This window comes from Nelusetta ayraudi, unplaced genomic scaffold (genome assembly GCF_046127955.1).
Source record: "Nelusetta ayraudi isolate G7.1 ecotype Tasmania unplaced genomic scaffold, CSIRO-AGI_Nayr_v1 ptg000004l, whole genome shotgun sequence".
Lineage (NCBI taxonomy): Eukaryota > Metazoa > Chordata > Actinopteri > Tetraodontiformes > Monacanthidae > Nelusetta > Nelusetta ayraudi.
The window spans coordinates 3,525,001-3,547,657 of record NW_027466054.1 but is presented as its reverse complement, the minus strand read 5'-3'; the positions used below and the strand labels follow the sequence as shown (position 1 = coordinate 3,547,657).

Below are 22,657 nucleotides of genomic sequence, written 5' to 3'. Positions count from 1 at the left end.
TTTGCAACAAACTCATATTGGATTTGGCCTCAGAGCGGTTGCCTGTTACCAGCGGATATATCCCCTCCATCTTACATAAGTGAACATTTTGGCGAGCAGTGTTCAGACAGGGAGTTGAATCAATGCCAGCTCCATCAGCAGCCCATTGCCCTGTTAATGGCTCTGGAAAAACAGATACGGAGGGCATTCGAACAATAAGGGTGACAAACTTATATAATCGTCATAAGTGGATTATCTCAGTAGTGAGATGGTCCCAGCTCCCGGCATCCCAAGCTCTTATTTCTTACTGAGAAGAAAAATGTCGGACCCTGGACCCTCTAGCAAACAATGGCTTAGAAAGCAAAACTTACCCCTATGTTTCCACCTGGCCATTTAGCCAGTATTTAGAATTTAGACTTCGCTACACCACGGGCTAATTTCCATAAGTGGGGGTATTAGCACACAATTTCTAAAAAGAAAAGCAAGTAAAAGGACAAGCTTTTCTCATTTCCAGCAGGTTCACACACCAGACACATTATTGTTCAGGACTATGACTTTTGCTGAGCCTTTTAAAACATAAAACAATATAAACAAAGTCAACTTCCTTGTGGCCAAACATCTCTGAGGGGACCACACAAAAACCACAAACCATCTTTGTTTTTAAGAACTATCTGGAAACAAATCTGCATCTTTTACAATTGCAACATCAGCTGCAATGCGTGTGCCGCGGTGGATTGTCGAGGTGCAAGCCGCAGTCAAGCTCTGAAATGAATCCTCTTTTTTCCATTAAGGCATGGGCTTTGGGTTGTGACTGAAAGAATAAGATACGGATCCTTTGACAAAAGATTCTCTTTTGCAAAGTCCTCAGAGGCGGCTTACAGAGGAGCTGCTGCCCCCCTGAAAAGAACCAGACGAGGAGATTACTGCAGTTGGTCAAGTCAGCTGCTGAATGTCTCCAGAGATTTGAGCACTCACTCAAGAGGTTGTACGTTCTATAGTCCACTTTGGTACATCTGAGGGTCGAGGAAAGGGAGCTGGGGGCAAAATGTCGGCGGGAGGAGCACGATGCTCAGCGTGAAATGACCAATCTACTGTTCAGTGCCTGCTACAGTCGGGCAATTATAGCCAGTAAAGGGACCATAGGGGAAATTGGTGGTTTATTGTATGGCCATTTACATACGTATTAGCCATGATTGAAATTAGTTATTAATAAGGACCTTATGTGTAGATTAGATTTCACCAAGCCAACATAACAGGGATTGGACTGAACAACTACAACCTACAAAGATGTGACTGTCTGAACTGAGCCGCACTCGAGATAATCCAGAAAATCTCTTTATTGTCCACCAACATAGATATTTTATATCCCATCAGCCCTGACACAATCCTCTGTGTTGGTTATGGAATCTGTGTGTACTAGTGGTATGTACACATTAAACCATCTTAACAAAACTCCTCATCCAGAGTGTTTGAAGCTCCACCGTTCTGCACGCTGCTGTTTTTGGATTCAGTGTTCCCCGTGTGGCTGGATGCCATGTAGCTCCTCTTCCTGCCCGCGAGAGAGGGCTTCCTACCGGAGTCACTGCCACCGCTGCCGCTGCCATTGCCGCCTCCGTTCTCAGCCAGGTCGTGAACCATCACCATGGTGGTATCCATGCGAGTCAGCGTGTACATGCTGCTCTGGCGCGCCGGGTGAAATCGCGTGGCGCGCAGATCCAGCTCGTCGTAGCTCGACACCTTGATGAAGGGGCACCATCGGAACGCTCGCTTGAAGCCGGCTCGGAACCTGCAGCGACGGGAAGAGTGTAGAGATGGGCCTGAATCAAGAAAAATGCTCAAAGAGAAAAAGCTGTTTATATGTAACTATGGCACTTTGCCATAACTTTTAAGTGGCTCTGACACATTGTCTCTGTTGTTTTGTTCCCCCCTGGAGATAGACATAATGAAGTCTGACCAACAGCGAGGAGACTGTTTCCATTCTGCTACTTCAAGACTAATTTTCTTTGGAACAAAGCTCCAAAAATGCTTCTCTCCCATTTAAGGCACACGATATAGGATGAATAAATATTTTTACATTACGCGAGAAAATGAATTTCAAATGACCATGGAGGATTTTTGTCAATTGAGTTTTACATGAGCTGTGTTTGGAAGCCAGGCGGAGAATAATAATATTCATTTCTAATATATATATTTGTGTTGAGTTTATGCATACAGATGCATACATAAACTGGTTGCAGGATGCAGGTGCCACCTGTCTGTACTTGGGGTTCCAAAAAAAGAAAGAAAGAAACGCTGTGGCTGGGCCGGTCTTTCGGGAACCTTGACAACGGGTGAATGGAAGGGACAAAGGCTCAGGATTAAAATGTTAAAAATAATTTGCACGTTATGCTTTGTATTTAATCTCACTGGGATTCTCGTGGTAATGCTGACAGCCTTAATTTTTAGGCATGCAGACTCGCACCCCCACCCTCCAGGAAGTGATATAGTGGCCGGGACTTGTGTACATGCCGACGAAACACAGACACCAAACAGGCTTTTGACCATCAACACTACTTTCCCTCCATCTTGTGGTTCTTTGTGTTGTGTTTATATACAGAAAAGAGTTCTTGACACCCTTCTGACATTTTTTTTGTTTTGTTTTGAATTCATGACGGTGGTCTTATTTTCTAGTAAATATCTAATAAATAAATTACTACCACTATTTCCTATCTCTCTCCCATTTTCTTTGTGTTCATTTGGTTTCCAATTAAGACACTTTGGTAAGAATTGTTTTGCATAAACATGGACATAAAAAGAAAATGCAAATCGAACAAGATTAATTGCAGTTAACTGAGAATTCAGAGCTTAATCGTGATTAAAAAAACATTAATCGTTTGACAGCGCTGCTAAAAATACTGAGTTGATGGGGAATCTGCATACCGTGGTCGCTGAGTGTGGATCACCTTACGAAGGCTGCAATAACTGATGCATAAATGCTGCCAAAGCCTAAAACCCATTAGTCCTTTCCATACCATTAACAGTAATGGTGTTTAAGAGAGGCTGACTGAAAAAAAACCTTTTAGCTCTCATTATTTGTGACTGAATCCTAATCAACGTCATAGTCGAAGCAGTGGGAGAGTGAAATATTGGTACGCACACACTTTATGACGCTTCACCCGGTACGTCATATCGAACAAAGCTCTCTTAACCTTTACATTCACATAATGAGCTAATTTCTTCCTCTTTTCTTTGAACCAGGAGGCAACAGCAGAAGATAAAGCAGGTGACTTTTTGCACTCAACTTGTATCTTTTTTTTACCCACCTGCTGTTGAGGCAGCAGTAGATGATGGGGTTGTACATGGTGGAGCTCATGGCCAGCCACAGCACCGACAGGTAGACCTGCTGGATGTACTTCCACCTCATCAGCCACTTGTTGAGACCCGTCACTATGAAGTAGATGTGATAGGGCAACCAGCAGAGGGCAAAGGTCACAACCACGATGATCATCATCTTCACCACCTCCAAAAAAAAAGAGAGAGAAAGTGTTGTTATTGGTAAACAGCAGTAAGATACAAGCTGCGTTTCCATGACCCCTAGAATTGCGCAAAAACCTAAATATCGCAATAAAAAACTGGTCATGGAAACGGCTAAATTTCAAAAAACCTCTCAAATATCGCAAAAAGGTTTTGCCGCTTTTCGCGATACGACTTATGCACTTTACACCATTCAATGGAAATACTTGCAAATCGGATTTGTACTTTGTCAAAATTTTAGAAATGCTTTTATTTTGCCAAAAACTGTAATGGAAACACAGCTACTGACGCCGGTCAGCAGTGAGCCACATGAGGTGAGCGACAGGCATCTTTAAATATTTCAGGCAGCGAATGATTGATGATGAACATTAGTTATCTGGAGTTATTAGATTAAGCTTTTATTTTAGATTTCAATGGCTTGAAGTTGAATTAACCCTTTTTTTTGTTTGTTTGTTTGTTTGTTTGTTTGTTTGTTTTTACAAAATTGAGTGGAAATAAGTTCTTGGCCAGTAATTTTTAGTGCAATTTGAACAAGGGAGTAAATGCCTCCAGTATTTTTTTTTTGACTAGACCATATTATGTATGCTGATTAAAACAACAACAATCCGAGATTTCTTCACTGCAAGAAACTCCTGTTTCAGACCATGTTCTATTACAACTCAAGTCTCTAAAAGGTTTTGCACACCAAATAAATAAAATTGGAGTGGTATCACATTGATATTGAACCTCAGATTTTATTCCTCTGGCACGGCAGCAATAAGTGTCTGTGGAGTGGATTCAGAAAATCATCAACCGTTTGTATGAAAATGAAAGAAGTGTAGAAACACTATTTTTACGGCGTGGCAGTAATATGTTGTCAAAATGCTCTAATACATTCTCAGTTTTGGTTCTCAGTGGTTTGCATGTACTAACGATAGACTAATAATGAATTTAAAAAAATAAACAGGATGAAAAAAAACCTTTCTTGTGAGTACAATATTGATTTAAAGTCTTCAACACTGAGAAGGAAGGAAGTAGATCATCATGGGGGAAAATCTAGTCCATCAAGTATGAAAATTTAATAGACTCTAGACTAGACTATTAAAGTCTAGACTAGACTTCAAGAGAGTCTAGTCTAGGTCTAGGTGGTGGTAAAATAATCAAGTTAATTGATATGATTTGTATAGTTTACTAAGATTAACTTGCTTGAAGGCTTAATATCCAAAACCGAAGCAACACCCTCTAACTTTAGACCCATGAACCACGTGAGGGAAAACAAAAACCTTAAGCAGGAAACGGACACCTCAGAGAAAACCACAGAAGAGCTTCCTTCTCTGTGGGACGATAAGATATGCCAAAGGTGTTTATAAACTGATGCAATTTAACGATCATCAGCATAGCGTAAAATAAATTTAATACTAGTGCTCGAGTCCATAGTCCATAATACAAGAACCAATGACTTCGAGAGCATGACCACTATTGAGTCCGGGACAGAAGTGAGGAATCAGATGTTGGTGGCAAGGCAGAAGGTGAGAGTGGGTTGATCAGTCGTATCGATGAGATCAACTCGTTCTGGTTGACGCTAGATGGCAGCAAGGGAGAGTACTTTTAAACTTGACAGCTAGTAGCTGATTGGTTGACATGAAAGTGTGGCAGGTGGCGATAGGATGAATAGATGAGAGTCATGAAGGTAAAGGAATTGATGACGTCTCTGAAGGCATGCCTAAAATCATAGTCCTTCTGTACTTGACTTTCTCTGAGCTTCATTAGAACATCACGTCAAACTCACCAGAAGAACAAGTCAACTCGTCAAACAGCACTTACAGATGTGGGACTTAATCAATCATCCAGCCTTTCAGAAGCAAATCATCTCCTCATTTTGCTGGCTGTGACGAGATTCAGACGTCAAAGCGTTGCTTAGTGCAATCAGCGGTTAAACCTTTCACAAAGTAATTGCCCAATTTTGACATTTAAATGTAATCCAACTCAAATGGATACGAAGGACCAACATTGACAGGATTGCTGCTGCTTCCAAGACTAGACATTTTGAGCAGCATCAGGAGAAAAAAAAAAGGAGAAGAGGAACACAGAAGGACTCATCAGCACAGCCGTCCAGATGAGAAAAACCGTGTGGTCATGCCCCAACAGCACGGAGATCCATCTGACTGTGCACCACTTTTGAACTCATAACCTCTGCCTTCAGTGTTCTGATCATGTTGAGATAATTGGAGAACAGTTAGGGTTGGGAGGTATGATGCAAAACATATTTATTTTGACATTTTCTGCTTGGGTGAAATTAAAATGTATCAGATGATGAATTTTCTTGAATTTTCTGTTTCGCAGTCCTGGTCCTCACTAATTTGATTGTTGTTCCTGATCTCTCCTAGTGTCCAATTTGAAACTTTCCAATTTAAAGGAATTTAAATGTGAAAACCAATTGATCATTTGAATTGTGCAATTTTAGAGGGTCTTGTCTCAAGAATGCATAGGCAGAAAGTTCATACTCCATGCACCAGACCTTGAACTCAGCACCTATAGGTAAAGCTGGTTGTAGTGCAGTGGGGTTTTATCATGGTAAAAGGACCAATGAGATCACAGAACAACGTCGGGTCACAATCGATTGTCTTTCTCTGAAATGTCACAGTTTGGATTTGCAACATGAACATGGTAGCAGGAGAAAAGCCCATAAAAACCACATATCATGATGTCAGGTTTAAGGCTCCTTCATAAAAGGAAACAAGTTGATGCTAAATTGAATCTCTACCAAAGCATCTGTAGTCTGAGAGGACAGATCAGACTGCAGGTTCTATTATAATCATCATATTAACATATTGTCTATTATTATCCTCATTCAAAATGTGAAAATCACACATTTAGTGATATAATTAAAATGATAGGATGATGATGATACAATTATGTATGTTAAATAATACATATATGGTGCTCATGAGGAGCTAATGAACAGAAACAGCAGTGAAAAATTCACTGATTGCACGGGTTGCACATCAGCATTCAGGCGAAAATACACAACGCAAACTTAGACACATATTGCACAGCAACATGACAAAAAATATCCTTTATATCAATTTTTTTTTTTTAAATAAATAAATCTCATAGAATGGCAGGTGGCATTATAAGAAATTATCTGAACATTATGAACACATTTACACAATCAGTGGCCACTATAGTATGTAATAAAGGCAATTGCTTGTTAACACAAATACTCAGCCAATCACAAGTCGGCAACTCAAAGTATTCAGCAATGAGGACATGGTGAAGATGATCCACTGAATTTGAAAGCGAGCATCAGAACAGTGAGTGATGGTCTGAGTGTGTCACACTGCTGATCTGCTGATCTTCTGCTACTTTCACAACGTCACAACCGTTGCTAGGTTTTACAGTGAATAGTCCCAAAAATAGAAAATATCCAGTGAGCGGCAGTTGTGCGAACACAAACCACCTCCAACAATGAAAGACTGGATCTGTACACACACACACACACACACACACACACACACGCGCGCACGCACACACACACACACTAGGTACCTTTATTAGGTACCCAGTACTTCAAGAAAGTGGCCCGTGAGTCCACCTTTTGGAAACTGTGTGAGGTTCAGGTGACCTGCCTGAGTGAGGTTAACAGAGGTGGCTCCAGCAGCAGAACGGACCCAGCGTCCCTCCACCAGCCACCATATCCAAACACAAGCCTTGGCACCCGCTCTTATGAGTGCATGTTTTATGGAGGTTAAAAGCATAGCACAAGCCGTGGTGTAAACTGTGCACGGTGGCTGCAATAGTGAGGCACCACATCAATAATTTTTTCCCATTACATATGGATGTTGACTAAAGCGATGTTGGAATGTTGTGTGAATTGATTGTCTACTAACCCTATTGAGAAAATTTCTACAGTTTTAGAGTTAATTTTCAAAGCTAACGTGTTTAAAATTATACAACGTGGAGTCAGAATGATAAAGTCTTACTGCTCTGACTTCGTTTTTCCACTTAAACTCTCCTTAAACAGGCCAGAAATGAACTGTTTCAAAGTAGCCATTTATTTCCGTGTCTACAGTCATTGAAGATTTCATTACCAAGATCCAAGAATGGCACAAATACCAAATGCCGCTAAAACACGCACACACAAAGGAACATTATTTGTACCCCAAGCATTTGATGTATCAGCGAGTGCGTTTTTCTGGATCTGAAAATTCTACTGAGTGGCCATGGCGGGTTGCCATGGTTTTAAAACCAATTTTCCCTTCTGCGACAGCGTGGTTGCCTACTCAGTATGCAATATTACAGCGTCAGTAGAACAACAGTCAGGATCCATCAAGCAAAGTCTTCAGGATTGCTTCAATGCTTTCCTTGAGTGCTCCTGCTGAAGCGTTCATCACTAGATTAAAATTGGAAACTGGAAGAGGACAAACAATTACTAAATGCTTTTTCTGACAACAGCCCCTGTTTGGACTAGCCAAGGTATAATCTCAATTATTATCTATAAATGCTATTTTATGATACGCTGGCTGCTCGCATATAACACCGTAACTGTGTGTCAGGTGAGTTCATGGAGTGGTTTATTAAAAAAAAAAAAAATCAAAAATAAAGACGGAGAAAAGTTCTCACTCACGGACACCTTCATTCATCATAAGGAGTGATTAGGAAGTACCAGAGCAATGTTGTGCTAAAAAGCACAGCAACACAGGTCAATGGAAAGAAAACAAAAGCATGTGTTGGCTTGGCATTCAATAGACCCCTGCAGGATGCACCTGGTGCAAGAAATCTTCCTTATCTTCAGGGACCCGTGTGTGTGACACACGTGTGTGATACCTATTTTATCCCTGGTTCTGACACCATAGAGCCTTCAGCCTCCTGCTCAAACTGATGCTTTATTGGACCTTCCACATCTTTGTAAGGGGCAATTTGGTGGCTTTAAGGTACTTTATTGTGAAAATCTTATTGAGGTAAATGGATCTAGGAGAAATGTCTTCCTGTTTTCAAAAGATGATTAGATCGCCACGCTTGCCACAGTATCATTTCTAAAGAGCGCTCTGGCTTAATGTTGTCAGAGAACAACCCCCCTAACTTCCTGTTAACGCCAGGAGAGCTACCATTAGCCAGACTGCAACAGTGGTGACGAAGATAAGAAGGACAATATCAACGAAAACGCTTTATGTAAACCAGACTTCTGGCCTTCTGTCACAGAATTGAGGTAGCAATTAAAGCGGGGGCCATTTTTGGTTTAAAACTACAATGCTCTGAGTCACAATAAAATGGATGCTTTTTACTTCAAGGTCAACAGGAGGCTTCTGCCATCAACAAAGTAACAGCACTTCCTCCTGACATTCAAATTGCATATAAGTAGCAACATATTTATGTCTGGAAGGTTAAATATACTGACTGACGATAAAATGGGGACTCACAAAAAATCTTTCTATCTCAAGACTGATTTCTGTTCTTCTGCAAACAATAAATATTGTTCTCATCTAAAAAGTCTCTCAATAAAGTCAAATATAACATTCAACAACAACATTCCATTTGTTTAAGAGACTGTCATGCGGGGACACAGACATCAAGCCAAGCCTATAACATGTTTTTATAAGGTAATGCAACAGCCACATGCCATACATCGCACAGTATTATGACCTGGCGAGCAGGTCACTGGGGTCATCTGCTGTTGGCCTTTTAGAAATACCACCGGCTGTCAGTAAAACTAAAGAGTAGCTTTTTAGTCCCGGTCGCTCCACTGAGCTGGAGCTGCAATGTAGTGCCCAGACACAGTAGTTCACTCTGTCTGGACGCTTGTGAAGTGGAATTAAAAAAGTACATGCTTCATCACAGCTCATACTTTTTATCTTCTTTATTCACTGCATGTCGTCTAAATGTAGTATTTGGCCAATTTGTTACCCTGCCTTCGCCCTCCTGAATGCAGGAGAAAGTGAGTAGAGAAGATGGATGCCTGTTATTCATCTTTAGAATCGAGCTGACCTTGTCTTCATACTTCTGACATGCCTCCTTAATGAGGTTGTTTGCCTTTGGTTGTGATCACACTGAGAGATGCCGAGGCTCTTATTATTCCCCCCTTAGAGTTGCACAGTCTTATTTCCCAGTCCCCTGCCACAGTGGATATTTTCAATGTAGCCACCAAGGAGGAGTGTCAATCTGCTGAGTGGCCTGTATGATTGCCCAGCAACATCCCGCGTCTATAAGAGAGGAGGCAAAGAAAACATACTCATCAGCACCCAACAAAACCAGACTCTGACTTCAGCTTTTTGTTATTTCCAGCAGTCTGTCGTAAGCCGGTCAATTTCTGTACTGCAAAATATTTAAATATTTACTTTTATGGCCTCACAATATTGTGTCATCTCTGGATTGGAATCACGTTGGTTTCAAACACACAAGAATCAGCGACATGCTGGTATTAAATCTCTCCAATTCCTACTCACTTGAACGGCTTCACTGGCTTTCCTTTGGTAGTTCAGTTAACATGTAGATTTACTCACAGGAATAGACCCACATTCCTGGTGTGTCTCCTGTGGAGACCCTCACACGGACCCTTTGATGGTCTATGTGCATGTAACAGATGAAGAAGAAGAGGAAGATGAAAATCAACAAAAATGAGCTGAGGCAGTGTAGATTGGACTGGGGGGTGAGTGAAGGGACGCGTATAAAGAATTTGCATGTGGTAAAGCCAACATCAAAAGAGAGGAAGTCTTATGTTTTTGACCACTTTGATGTTTCATAATAGCTGCACTGCTGCAGCCAAGGAGGGAAGAACACCCAGGGGGGGAAAAATGGCAGAATGATTGTGGCGCTGCACTATTGTCAAGACTTGGCCGTGTAGGATTACTGCATCCTTTACATGAAGATACAATCTGCAGAATTATGTCAAATACTATGACTAGAAAGCCTTACGATCCACAATAGATATAACAATATGTTGTATATAATAAAACAGCTTCACTCAAATAATAAAACACTGAACTGTTGCAAAATTTTAAAGGGCTCTCTTTTTTTTTTAGTAAGTAAGAAAAACTGAGACGACCCTGCATCGTTTATGATCTGAATCTTGAAGGGAGCACATTACAATGAGATGATATCTTTTAATGAGAAAAGTTAAGTACGCTAAGTTAGCACAAAGCAGCGCTAATGGTGGCAGACAACACAATAACGTGGCTATTCAGCAGGGAACTCCAGCACATGAAATGTGGGTCTTGTCCGCTTTGATGTCGCGCTCATGATCTTCATTGTCCCTTTCTAATAATAAACGAAAATGAAAGAACAAAATTAAGAAGGACGTAAAGCCACAACATAACCATGCTATACTAGGAATGTCCATGCCTGAGCTAGTTTTTCCTGAAGGGACAAATCATTTGTTCCATGCCGAGGAAGAGCAAAGTCCCTGAACGGTGTAGATGCTAACCCAGGCTTCAGAATTTGTCTTCTAAGCAGGGGTCACCATGCCTTTTTCAACAACACCACTTGATGTATCCAATCCAGCATCTCCAAAATGATGAAACTTGAACAGTAAGAATGCGCAACGTGAGATGTGAGCATCTAACACTGAGTCGTAGATTTATTGCAGCCACCTCAGACGACTACAGTGTAGAAGTTGAGACCGTTTTTTCTGTTTAAGCCTGAGTGAACAATTGTTTGGGAGAGGACACAGTCCAGGGGACGATGAAATCAAAGTCGATGACATAAGTATTTCATCACTGCTTTAGTGCAACTATGAGGATGAAAGACCAGAATGAGATGATATCATGATCAAGTAATAGAAGAGTTGCCAACTAAATGTGCTGAACCGGTTGACGTTGATTATAACGTCAAACCAACGTCCTTTCCAATAAACTTAGTCTGGCTGCCAGTTGAGAGCCACTGTTCCTGGACACAGGCACAAATGCTCCTCAACGCTCTCAAATGCCATCGCTCACCACAGGTGACATCAGTGTTAAAACAACCAAACCAATGTCCGGAGTTCATCCTTTAAACAGTTTGACGTACATATACCACATTGGTGAGCTTCTTTGAGAATGGAGTATATAAAAGATACGCAAGAAGCTAAGTCGCTCAGTGGCAACTCAGTTCATGCATTTTAGCAATAGTGTCCTATAGTTATACTGAAGATGAATGTACTTATTTATGTCATATATATTTACAGTAATACATTAATCTGTGTGTGTTACAAGTTAGGAAGCTAACTTAAAATTCACTTTTGGATTTCTAAACCCACCAACTGATTCCATTAAAATGATGGCAAATAAAGGATTTGGAAGAAAACGTGAGCCATTCCAAAGGAGTAATAGCTGTAACAACAAAGTAGCATGCTGGTGACAACTTAATCCCCGAGAATTTCACAATTCTCTCCAATGTCGTGATAAAATAAAACACCTCGTTTCCAATAACGTAGGACTTCAGTCTCTCAAGCAATAATATCATATTTGGGATTTCCACAAACGGATATCGGGGGATTCAACTCTCACCAGTTATTGCCTTTGTAGCTAGCATTAAAAGAAAATTGGCTCTTTGTGCGCCATCAGAGTATAAAGTGTAAAGCTTACTAATTGAATGTGTTTACTTAAAGATGTAAGTCTTCCTGGAGTCTAAAATAGAGTGAGATACAAAACAATTCAATATTCAGCAAATTGCGAACAAAAAAAGAACTTGTGAATCCAAATAATATCATCAATCAAGAAATAATACATTAAACAGATTGAAAAGACATAATCTATAATAAGATAGCTAAAGTTGTTCGTAACGAGCAACAATTTAAGCAACCAGTTTGAATTGTAGTGAAGCGTGTAGCTGCAGATGTGATCAAACTCTGAATGGATGAACGCTGACTTTCCTGGCAGAAAAAAGCAACAGAAACCCACAACGTGATCCGTGCACGTACTGTTAAGTTATGTTAGGCAGAAATCAATGCAAGTTACACACAAGATACAGCTGACAAAATGAACATTCTCTCAATAGCCGCCAGCTGCTCAACACACGTGGGTAGAGAAGGAGTGAATTACCGTACAGTTTCATCAGTTTTAATAGAATAATTTTTCATGGTCACGGCAATAAGTGACGGCAGCGGGGAAACGAGTCAAAGGAGTCTTTACAAGATCTCTGGGAAATGGGCGAGTAATTCAAGCCATGTCCAACAATGGCAAATGGCGTAGTTCTTACGTGAGTGCGCATTGCAGGCAGGTGAGTGCACTCCTTTTATTCCTTCAGTCTTCACTGGCAAGGAAAAAGGGAACAAACGTGTGCAATTGGCGAAGCCCTGGTACTTGTTCCCAAGCGCTTCCATTTGGCCCCCTGAAAATAGAAGCTCAAGTGTTTGTATTCTCATCCTCTTTGAAAAATGCTTGAGAGTCTAATCTGCAACAAACTGGCCCCGAGGAAGATGTGACTTTTAACGTAGAGGCGACTTAACAACAGCTTCTCAACATGGAGAAATGGACGAGCTGAGTGGAAAGTGACATTTACACACTAAATGTCAAGGTGGATTGCAGAGATTTACTTGGTTCCCTGTTGGCTGCAGTCTTGTTGGAAACTCAATGTGCGACAGACGACTACTCAGAATACAGCATTTCTGCCGAGGTCAAAGTTTCATTTTCTTGTATGGAAAAGATAAGACATTGTATTGATGAAGAAATAAGACTGTTTTCATCGCATTTACATCCCCAAAAGTATGTCAAATTGAAAAAAAAACTTTCACACCGGCTGAAACAGAAAAATTGTGACTGAAAAAGGGGGTAAATGAGTCGATTAAGGCTCCAGTCACAGTGAAGGAAGAAAAAGTGGACTTCTAGACTGATCAGGATGTTTGCCACGGGGTTTGAGGTTAATAGGAGTGGAGGTCTTGATTACACCCACTCCTTGACGTAGGGATGCATAGGAAAAGTTTTACTTCCCTGTTGAAGAGATGAAACTGTATAACTGTCGGTTCTTTGTGCATTTTAGTTTCTATCTTCCCACTTATTGGAATTTTCTGCAACACTCAGACACAGGGGAAAGTCCTGAGTTGAGGAAACAGAAGACAGGTGCTCGACTACTGAGAGGAGAGACAAAGAGACACAGGTGCAGCACATTAGTGTGGACCGGAGAGATAATCAGTGAGTGGAGGGACACCTGACAGGACAAGAGGGACGGGCAAGGGAGAAGACGCGGCCCACAACTGACTGATGAGTGTTAATTAGACTCAGCCTGTGTCCAACAGCCTTTCAGTTTGTTCATTTCATAAACTGAGCTGAGACGACGCACTTTCATGATGAAGTTTTACACCTTTTCTCTTACGTCACCGTTTACATGGAGATTATAGAGTCAACCGTTTTAACGATGAATAATATAGAAAATGGGATTTGATTTTTTTTTTCCACTTTATGTTTTCGCACTTTAATGGCTGTTTAACCTTCTGCCTCCACCTGCCTTCATTCACAACATAGCTCCGCCTCTGCTAGCTCGTTCATCACTGTCATTGAAGTTAATGGCTGTCGTGACAAAGACTTTACACTACTTTATTAAAGTCAGCCAGTCAAGATGAGACAAATTCATTCAACAACTGCATTGATATACATTATAATGTTGTCAAGGAGAATCCCTCCTGGTGACGGACGGTGTTCAACATTTTCCATCATTGTTAAAATAAAAATGATTCTAATATTATAATGGATTCAGTAATGTGACTCTGTGCATATTGAGACAAGAGAACATAAACAATACTTAAGTATGTGTTCAGTTAGTTTATACCGTCATTAGATTAAGGGTCCAACCTTACAGATATCTAAAAACAATCAATAAAAACTGGGCTGGGGATGTTAGATCTTAGAGAGGTAGCAGACCAATGCCATCACTGGTGACATCACAAAGGGCTGATTTAGCAGAAGTGAGTGTTTTAGCATAGACATGAAGAAGTAACAGATGGGCTATTGTCCCAAAATGTTTTCTAATTTCTATATAAATTGCAAAATATACTTCATGTATTTTTAGAGCAGCTGCAGTCATCACAAGCTCTTTTGAGCTCCTTTTTGTACAAGACACAACAAAGTCCCCACCCCCTTCCAGTTGTAGCAAAACCAACGCCAGTATAAGTCAAAACATAAGTAGAGGAGAAATCACCAGAATAACATTTATGGAGTTTTACAATAAGAGGCCTTAATTCCAAATGCAATGATTTGACTCAGTGGCCGATTCTTCAGCCAGACCTCTAAGGTGTTTTTCCTATTCAATTTTTTTTTTTTTTTTATAATCTTGAGTCAATAAACTCTCAAGAGGCCAATGTCAATCATTTCTTTCCCTGTACCTATTTCACAACTGGTGAACAAAAGCAGCCATAGTAAGATCTCGGGAATAGGAGTGGAGTGGGCGAAGAAATTGTAAACTTATGAGTGTGATGATGAGTTGCTTTTGGAAAAGAAATCATTATGAAACTCATATGCTAATAAGTCTTGAATGAATAAAATGAATCTTGCGCTCAATTGTAACCAAGCGGCCTGCGGCTGCAGCCAAAGATTTATATCTTTTCATTAATGTTGTAAATGACCACTCATTCGTTAGCGGGGAGCTGAAATGAGTTCCGTCAACAATTTGAAAATTGTTTGGGTGCGGCAAAAGCTGAAAAGGCTGCGTTCCCCAGCGAAATCAGCCATACAACAAAGGAGAAACTTGGGGACGAAAACAAATAAGATGCAAACAAACAGAAATACAGGAGAACTGGAGCACTACGTAGCATCTATTGAAAGACACAACTATTAAAGCGATCATGGTTTCTATGCTGTGATGTTACAATAACAAGTTAAATGTATTAAATGCTTTGATTGTTTTAATAAGTGTAGTTTGGGTGGGGAATTGTAAATGGACTGCACTTATATAGCGCTTTTCCAGCACCTTCACAGTTCCCCAAAGCGTTTTACATTGGCCTCTCCTTCACCCATTCACACACCAATGGGTGGCTGCTGCCATGCAAGGTGCTGCCAGCCCCATTGGGAGCAATTTAGGGTTAAGTTAACGACCGACTAGGATGGAGCAGGATTTGAACCCCCAACCTTTCAATCATCCCGCTCTACCTCCTGAGCCACAGTCGTTTTTATACCAGTTATACCCTGACATGTACCTAAAGGGGCCCATTATGGTCATTTCCAGATAGCCACCTTGCAGTGGAGAGCACCAGCATTCCCATGACTAATAGTTTGTTGTTCAATTCAAAGAGCAGTGCCACACGTCATAAGCGGGCAAATAACGGAACACCTGCAACAGCGGAGGCACAGCGTTAACTCAATCAGCAGACCTGCAAACTGATGAAAACACACAAAAGGTTCATTACTTCTCTATCACACCGCAGACCTCTGTGACCTGCACAGCTAATCTATGATGGAGGAGAAACACTTGAAAACACTTGAGAAAGATTCAGGCCAATAATTGCTTTTTGATTATGTTATTTTAGTGCAGAATTGCCAATTTTTGTCCTTTTGTTCTTCTAACCTTCTTCCATCAGGTCCACTTATGTGACTTTTCAGCCCTTTCATTCCATCAAGGAAGCAATTCTCGACTCTGAGGAAGCTTCAAGTGGGCTTCAGGTTGGCTGAGGGAGAAGCTGTCACAACACTGACATTTGTAGCCATGGCAGTCTGGCAGATTACATCAGGGACATACCAGATACAAACAAGTGGCCTCTGTGGCGACTAACAGAGGGGTTTTGGAATGATTTGCTAACTGCAACAGCACTGGCAGAAGGTCAACCAGTCTGTCCATCACTTTGACGGAGGCTGAATAAAGGATGACGATCTCATTAAATAGTAGTAAGTATTAGACTGTTGTTCCAAGGCGGTGACACGCTGTAAACTTTAATCATGCAACTATTTGCTGCTTATACGTGTCAGTAGTGGCATGTGTGGCTATTGCGTCTATCTTGCAGTTCGCCTGAGAGTTTTTGCAACGAGGAAACATGATAAACATCCCAAAACATAAGAGCAAATATGGAAATGATTCCAAGACATGCACGTGTTTATGTCTGTGATGTCAGGAACCACATTTGTAGATGCCCCTTGTGGTCGTAACAGCATTCCATCATCTCCACCAACCGCTCGGTGCTGAGCAGTTAGCAATGCGCTAAGTAGCAAGCGACGCGCTGGCATGCATGCCAGGCAAATTCCGTTAAAAAACACTAGCGGAGACGAATAGTTTTGCCCTTCTGCGTTGACGTTATGCAAATACCAGCAGTAATGACTACTGCATAATTACTCTTAGCGCACTCGCTTCGGGAGGCCTAATTAACGAATCCCTGGTAATTCCGCAGCTGCTGCTGATGATGATGCTGCTGCCATGTGTGGACTCGATCTTGGATGAGGACCCACTTTGTTCTGCGCAACCAGCTACCAAATGGTTCCGGTTCTGCTGGTTCTGCTGACTCAGGCCACGTGACCATGCAGCCATTTTTAACTGGATTACAAGATGCACAGGTTTCACTCAGAGTACTGATTTATGAAAAATACATCTAAATAGCTGGACGTATGATAAAGTGAGTAGGGGGTGATTTTGGACGCTGCCTAAAAACTCTATCTTGAAGGATGCCTTTTAATTCGCCATTCATTTCCTTTCCAGCGCAAGAACTGTGTCTCACCTGCATGGCTTCGCTTCACCACCACAGTCAGTATCTTCTTTTCGAATGATTGTCCGTGGCCCTGCAGCTCGCACCTCCAGCCTCCAGACTCCAGGGGGCTAATCCTCTTCGGATAGGAAGCTTTCCCTCCTCCTAGCTGCTTCCTAATTATGTTCTACTACCTGTGGCGTTCCAGCACCAAACACTGCTTAAATCCATACGGTGCTCACAAGAAATGTTTTTTTTTTTCCCAATTCACTTATTATCTTACCACTCAGTCCTGGTCTGTCCTGATATTGATCAATAAGAGATGAGCGCATGCTCAGCGGTTCTGAACTAGCGCTCTCCAACCTTTCCTACACCATGAACGGCTTTGAGCGTTGTTGTATGTTCATTAAAATGAAAAGTCAATAAACAAATTGTGGAAAAAAAGGCCACTGTAGATTGCAGAAGCTCTCTCATTTTTTATGGACCAGTTCTCGGTGGCAGCCTTGTGCGTGTATAACTTAAAAATAACCAGGCCGCATTCATAGGAGCAGAGAACAAGAATAGATTCTCCCAATGAGAATAAACAAGTGGGGAAAAAAAATGGGCACAAGAGTCACTGAGCTGAAAGCTTCAGTTTCATATACTGCAAGGCACAACGCTGCACGGCACAACGCTGCACGTTCACGTTAACAGATTAGGTGGCCGTAATGAAATTATGAGACAAACATTATAGACGCACATTCTTCGAGGAAAATTGAGGCCACGCAACATGAGCCTGTAATTCAAGACGGTCCAATCTCGTGGTGATGGGAGCCGATGAAACTCGAAGTGTGTTGCTAATGTTGCTAATGTCCAAACCACGACATTTTGTTACAGTTGCTGTCACTGTCGCAAGAAATCAGCTTTGAGCTACCGTAGCTCAAAGCTGATGTACTACTATTGTACATTCAGGACTTCACGCCCTGCCTCTGATGCAGAAGGCGGCCAGAGAATCTATTTCAAACACACGTCAGACCAGTTTCAGTTTCAAGCAGCCTCATGTCTTCTTCATGTGTTGCAAAGTCTTTTGGGACATTAACGGAGAGGTCATTGATCTCTTCTTTATCAAGCCTGGGGTCTTCTGAGGTTGGGAAGTTGACAAGTGCATCAAGGTGATTGGCGAACAGCTGCGAGATGGAGGTCTCTGCCCCTCGCTAACGCTTGGAGGGTTTCACATACTCCCCTGTCAACTCGTCGCTCCAAAAAGTCCAGTTGGGCTTTTAACACACCCACTTTATCTGCCACTTTAAAAACTTTTGTGCTCTGTGATAGTTGCCCAATTTACCTCTTTGCCTGAGGTCAAAATAATTCTCAAATTTTCTTATTCACACTGTAGAAGAGAGAAAATGTGAAGTGAATTGATTCAAACTGTAGGAACAAAATACCATCATCAATTTAATTTTCCATCTCGTGGGGCACCAACTGCAGTGATTAAAATCAGCCTAACTGGGCCGTGCACTTGAAACATTGAACATTAATTGCTGTCTGACTCATCTACTGCTTTGCTAAATACACAGAGGACTATTTAGCATCAGCGCTATCAAAAATTGACTGAAAACAAACTACTGTATGGCACAAAGTCTGCAGTGTCACACAGAACCTGCGAATTACAGCCAAACAGCCTCATCCTGCAGCATGGGTCTATTGATGTAAATGACAGTAGGTGAGTGACAACCAAAAAGGTTGTGTTTTGCGTGACTCTATTTTCTTTCTCCCTTCAGCTTTTGAGATTAATATTTGTGAAAAAAGAGAAACCTTTTGATGTTTAAAATCCAGATTGCTAAAAACAAACTAAACCACATACAAACAACTGATTTTCACACCAGCAGCCCAAAAATGTAATTGGTGAGATTATAAGGGTGCTCTGTAATTTTGCTAATTAGAGAAGTGATGGTTTAATGGTGGCACTGGCAACCATTGTTATTTTATTTTTTTTAAAAAAAGCAAAAAAAAACAAAAAAAAAAAACAGCCTTGAACCAAAGCACATCAAAACTGCAGCTGAAACACCCTCCTGACTTTTCGATACACTTTGAATATCTTCTTTTTCTGCAGCAGATACAAAATCAAAAAAAAACAAAATTCCTGTTCCTCTTTAACGCTATTATGCAGAAGTTGCCATTTCAGTTCGTCTTCCTCCCTGACTTGAGATGTTCACAGATCACAAAGTTTACTGCTGAGTTTACTCAACAAATACATGCCAGGAACTAGTAACTAGGGTGAGTTCAAGGTACAATTCACCCTTCTCTATTTGTTCCCAACTTGCAGCTGCTCTCAGTTGTGTAGTGAGAGTAAGATCCAGTCTGCCAGTCTAAATCAAACATTGCATAATGTAAAAAATAAAACCAAAAAAAAAAAAAACATTCAGATCTAGAGACGGAAGATCGCACATTATCTGCATGTAAACTGAACATAACCTGCATCTTTTGATGAATAGATGATATATGTTACCAACATCTCTTCAGCTCTTAATTCATCCAAACTCGTTTGCTGTTTTTGTCTGTTCATTAAGAATTTCAACACCAAGTTGACGTGGTGGCTCCATTGTTCACAGTGTTTGCATAAATGGGATGAGGCCAGAGAGTGCGGTGAGAGCAATCTTAAAGGTCTCGTATCCAACCCACTGTCACATATTTATTTTCGATCTCAGCCTCCAGTGGAGCAGCCTCACACAATTAAAAATTCAATAAAAACTTTATAGATTTCCACGAGGCGGCGGGTGCGGCTCTCTGTTAACCCTTGTACATGTTTGCATTTAGACAAAAGCAAGACGGTGGAAAAGACACCAGGCTGGAGGAGTTGCCACGAAGGTGGGAGAGGTCTCGGCAAGCTCTCTGTGTGCTTTGTGACATCACAGAGGGCTGATTATAAAGACCTCATCCATTTCCATTTGCTTCCTCTCACTTGCCGAAAAGTAAAGCAAGTTTGTTTTAGGGTCCTCTTTGTATTTGTTGTTGTTGTAACCCGGTTAAAATGATCTAAATAACCTAATACTATTTATAAATTATAAAATAGAAATGGGTTAAAAAAGGTTGGTTTTCAGTTATTTTTGTTAAAATGTTTAGCAGGCGTTTTAACTGTTTGTTTGTTTGTTTGTTGTACTGCACGTTAACCATCACCAGTACTTAAGTAACAGGTGTGTTCAGCAGTGGGAGGGTTAACCATCACCAGTACTCAAGGAACAGGTGTGTTCAGCAGTAGGAGGGTTAACCATCACCAGTACTTAAGGAACAGGTGTGTTCAGCAGTAGGAGGGTTAACCATCACCAGTACTTAAGGAACAGGTGTGTTCAGCAGTGGGAGGGTTAACCATCACCAGTACTTAAGGAACAGGTGTGTTCAGCAGTGGGAGGGTTAACCATCACCAGTACTTAAGGAACAGGTGTGTTCAGCAGTGGGAGGGTTAACCATCACCAGTACTTAAGGAACAGGTGTGTTCAGCAGTGGGAGGGTTAACCATCACCAGTACTTAAGGAACAGGTGTGTTCGGCTGAGAAAACAAAACCAAAGATGGCACCCAATCTTGAAATTGCTGTTAAAACACCTGTTGACTATCTCTACGGCTCGTGCACCATATTTCCAGGAAAATGCCACACAATAATAATTCAATGACTAACTTCAGTTTTCAGCATTATTTTTTTTGTTTTTGTTTCTGTTTCTTTGTACAAGACACAGACATGTATTTTCAGCACCATGACATTTTGTATTTTCAGCACCATGACATGTTTCTTACCCTGAAGACTCGGAAGAGTGGTGAGGTGTCTGTGGTGATGCTCACCCGCTCACATTTGACACATTTGAGGATCGCACCTCCAGCCGTGTGCCAGCAATTACACCCCTTGGTCCCGGTTCAAGTCCTCTGGGGACGCTTTCTTATCTCCACTACCTCTATAAGCCAATGCTGATGTCTGCTGGCTTCTGTAACTTGGACCTTGTCCCGGTCCATGATATGGTTTACTGTGATTATTCTCGAAGCGTCTTTTCTTTTGTCTTCTTTTTTCCATTTCCTTTTTCCAGTCTCTTTGATGTTCCTTTTTTGTCTCTCCTTCAAAGTTTCTCCTCGTTTCTCAAATCTCTTTTTCTCAGCAGCAGCATGCTTGTTAATATACTGTGTCAATTTCATTCTTGGGGTGTAGCATACATGCTCTTACTATGTGTGTTTTCTTTTTTTCTTCATGACTGTTTTTAGTGTGTCATGGGATGTTCTGGAGTCCATAAGTATTGCTGGTTAAGTTGTCCTTAAGTCGTTTTTTATTTTCTTGTGGTGTTCATTTTATGTCCAGAAGTATCACTCCCTGCATATATGGCACACCAAAAACACAACACAAGAACTGCTAAGAGTGTCTTAAGTGTTAAAGTGAGTTTTGCTGATACACCGCATGTGGTCAATCCAGTGGTGTCTATTACGGGTCATGTTAAGGAGGTGTCACAAACTGTGAGGATGACAGGATTGTAAAAAGACATGTTACGTGGAATGTAACATTCCTAATACGTGTAAACAATGGACAAAGATAATACAAAAAAAGAAAATAAGACAGACGTGAGCAATTATGGAAAGGTCGGAACAATGAAATTTAGGACCATATCATAGACTGGGACATGGTTATAGTCATCTGCTGTTCTCACGGTGCAACCAGACAACAGGACATTATCATCCTGTCAAATCTTAGAGGGGGGCCACGCCTCTGCAGCATGAGTCACATCACCTCTCCATCAGGTGACACCTCTGAGGAAGACAAAGCTGTCGAAACACGTCAAGGTACTGAAAATACTGCTGGGCTCAGAGTCAAAGCAAAATCAAAATGTAAAAATCACAGCCAAATCAACTGGAATCAACTGGGATCAATCAAATGCTCATTGTGACGCACGTGATGGCAGGAGGCCTACCTTCCGTTTGGCTCTGAGCTGTCCATGGTAGTTGTCAGAGGAGTCTCCAGGGATCTCCCCTCCCCACAGGGTCACCCCCACAATGGTGTAAGTGATGGCCATCACCGCTAGAGGCAGCACGTACACAAGGACTGTCACGATGATGTGGTACCTTGGGCGAAAGGGGAAAAGATGATTAGATTTCAGAAAGATTTGCATTAATAGATGAGGCATAAAACACAATAGAAATGATCTTCTGTATATGTAGAGTGAGTTCATCAATAGTTTAGTTTTTATCAGCCTGACGCAGCGCTATAACCTGTCACACCAGACCTGCTGGAGTTATCTTAAATTTAGAAAATGTCCATCAATTTTTTTCACATTAAATTGATGGACGTAGCACTAAATTAGAAACCCTTCGTGTTTTTTCATGTTTGATCAAAGCCGTATAGATGGTCTGCTTTCTGGTGTCCTCTTGAAAAACCTAGACTTGATTAAAACATGGCTGAGGAAATTGATAAATGCACATAATACTATATTGCACGATAACATTTGGTTTCTTTTTAACAGTGACTCATTTTCGCTTTCATTCAGCTACCCTCCTTGAATACATTGCTTCTAACACAACCAAATGTGCTTCACATCATCCGAGGGACTAAAAGTTTGCCCTCACATGAAGGGGTCGTCGCTCATGCGGGGCCAGGCCACGTA

General features: G+C 41.2%; 1 protein-coding gene and 1 long non-coding RNA gene across 2 annotated transcripts in view; one reads left to right on the top strand and one right to left on the bottom strand.

The window, feature by feature from the left end:
- LOC142900738 (uncharacterized) overlaps window positions 1-22,657 on the top strand; it is a 370,388-nt gene that overhangs the window by 259,896 nt on the left and 87,835 nt on the right. The gene's annotated exons all lie outside the window — the stretch shown is intronic.
- Window positions 1,219-22,657, bottom strand: part of tacr3a (tachykinin receptor 3a) — a 27,574-nt gene continuing 6,135 nt past the window's right edge. Inside the window, exons 2-5 of the mRNA XM_076044925.1 lie at window positions 22,620-22,657; window positions 21,968-22,118; window positions 3,282-3,478; window positions 1,219-1,765 (exon numbers count right to left, since the gene is read on the bottom strand). The exon at window positions 22,620-22,657 is cut by the window's right edge and continues 151 nt beyond it. Of these exons, the coding sequence (XP_075901040.1) occupies window positions 1,423-1,765; window positions 3,282-3,478; window positions 21,968-22,118; window positions 22,620-22,657 (729 nt within the window). The 3' untranslated portion in view covers window positions 1,219-1,422. The remainder of the gene's footprint in view (window positions 1,766-3,281; window positions 3,479-21,967; window positions 22,119-22,619) is intronic.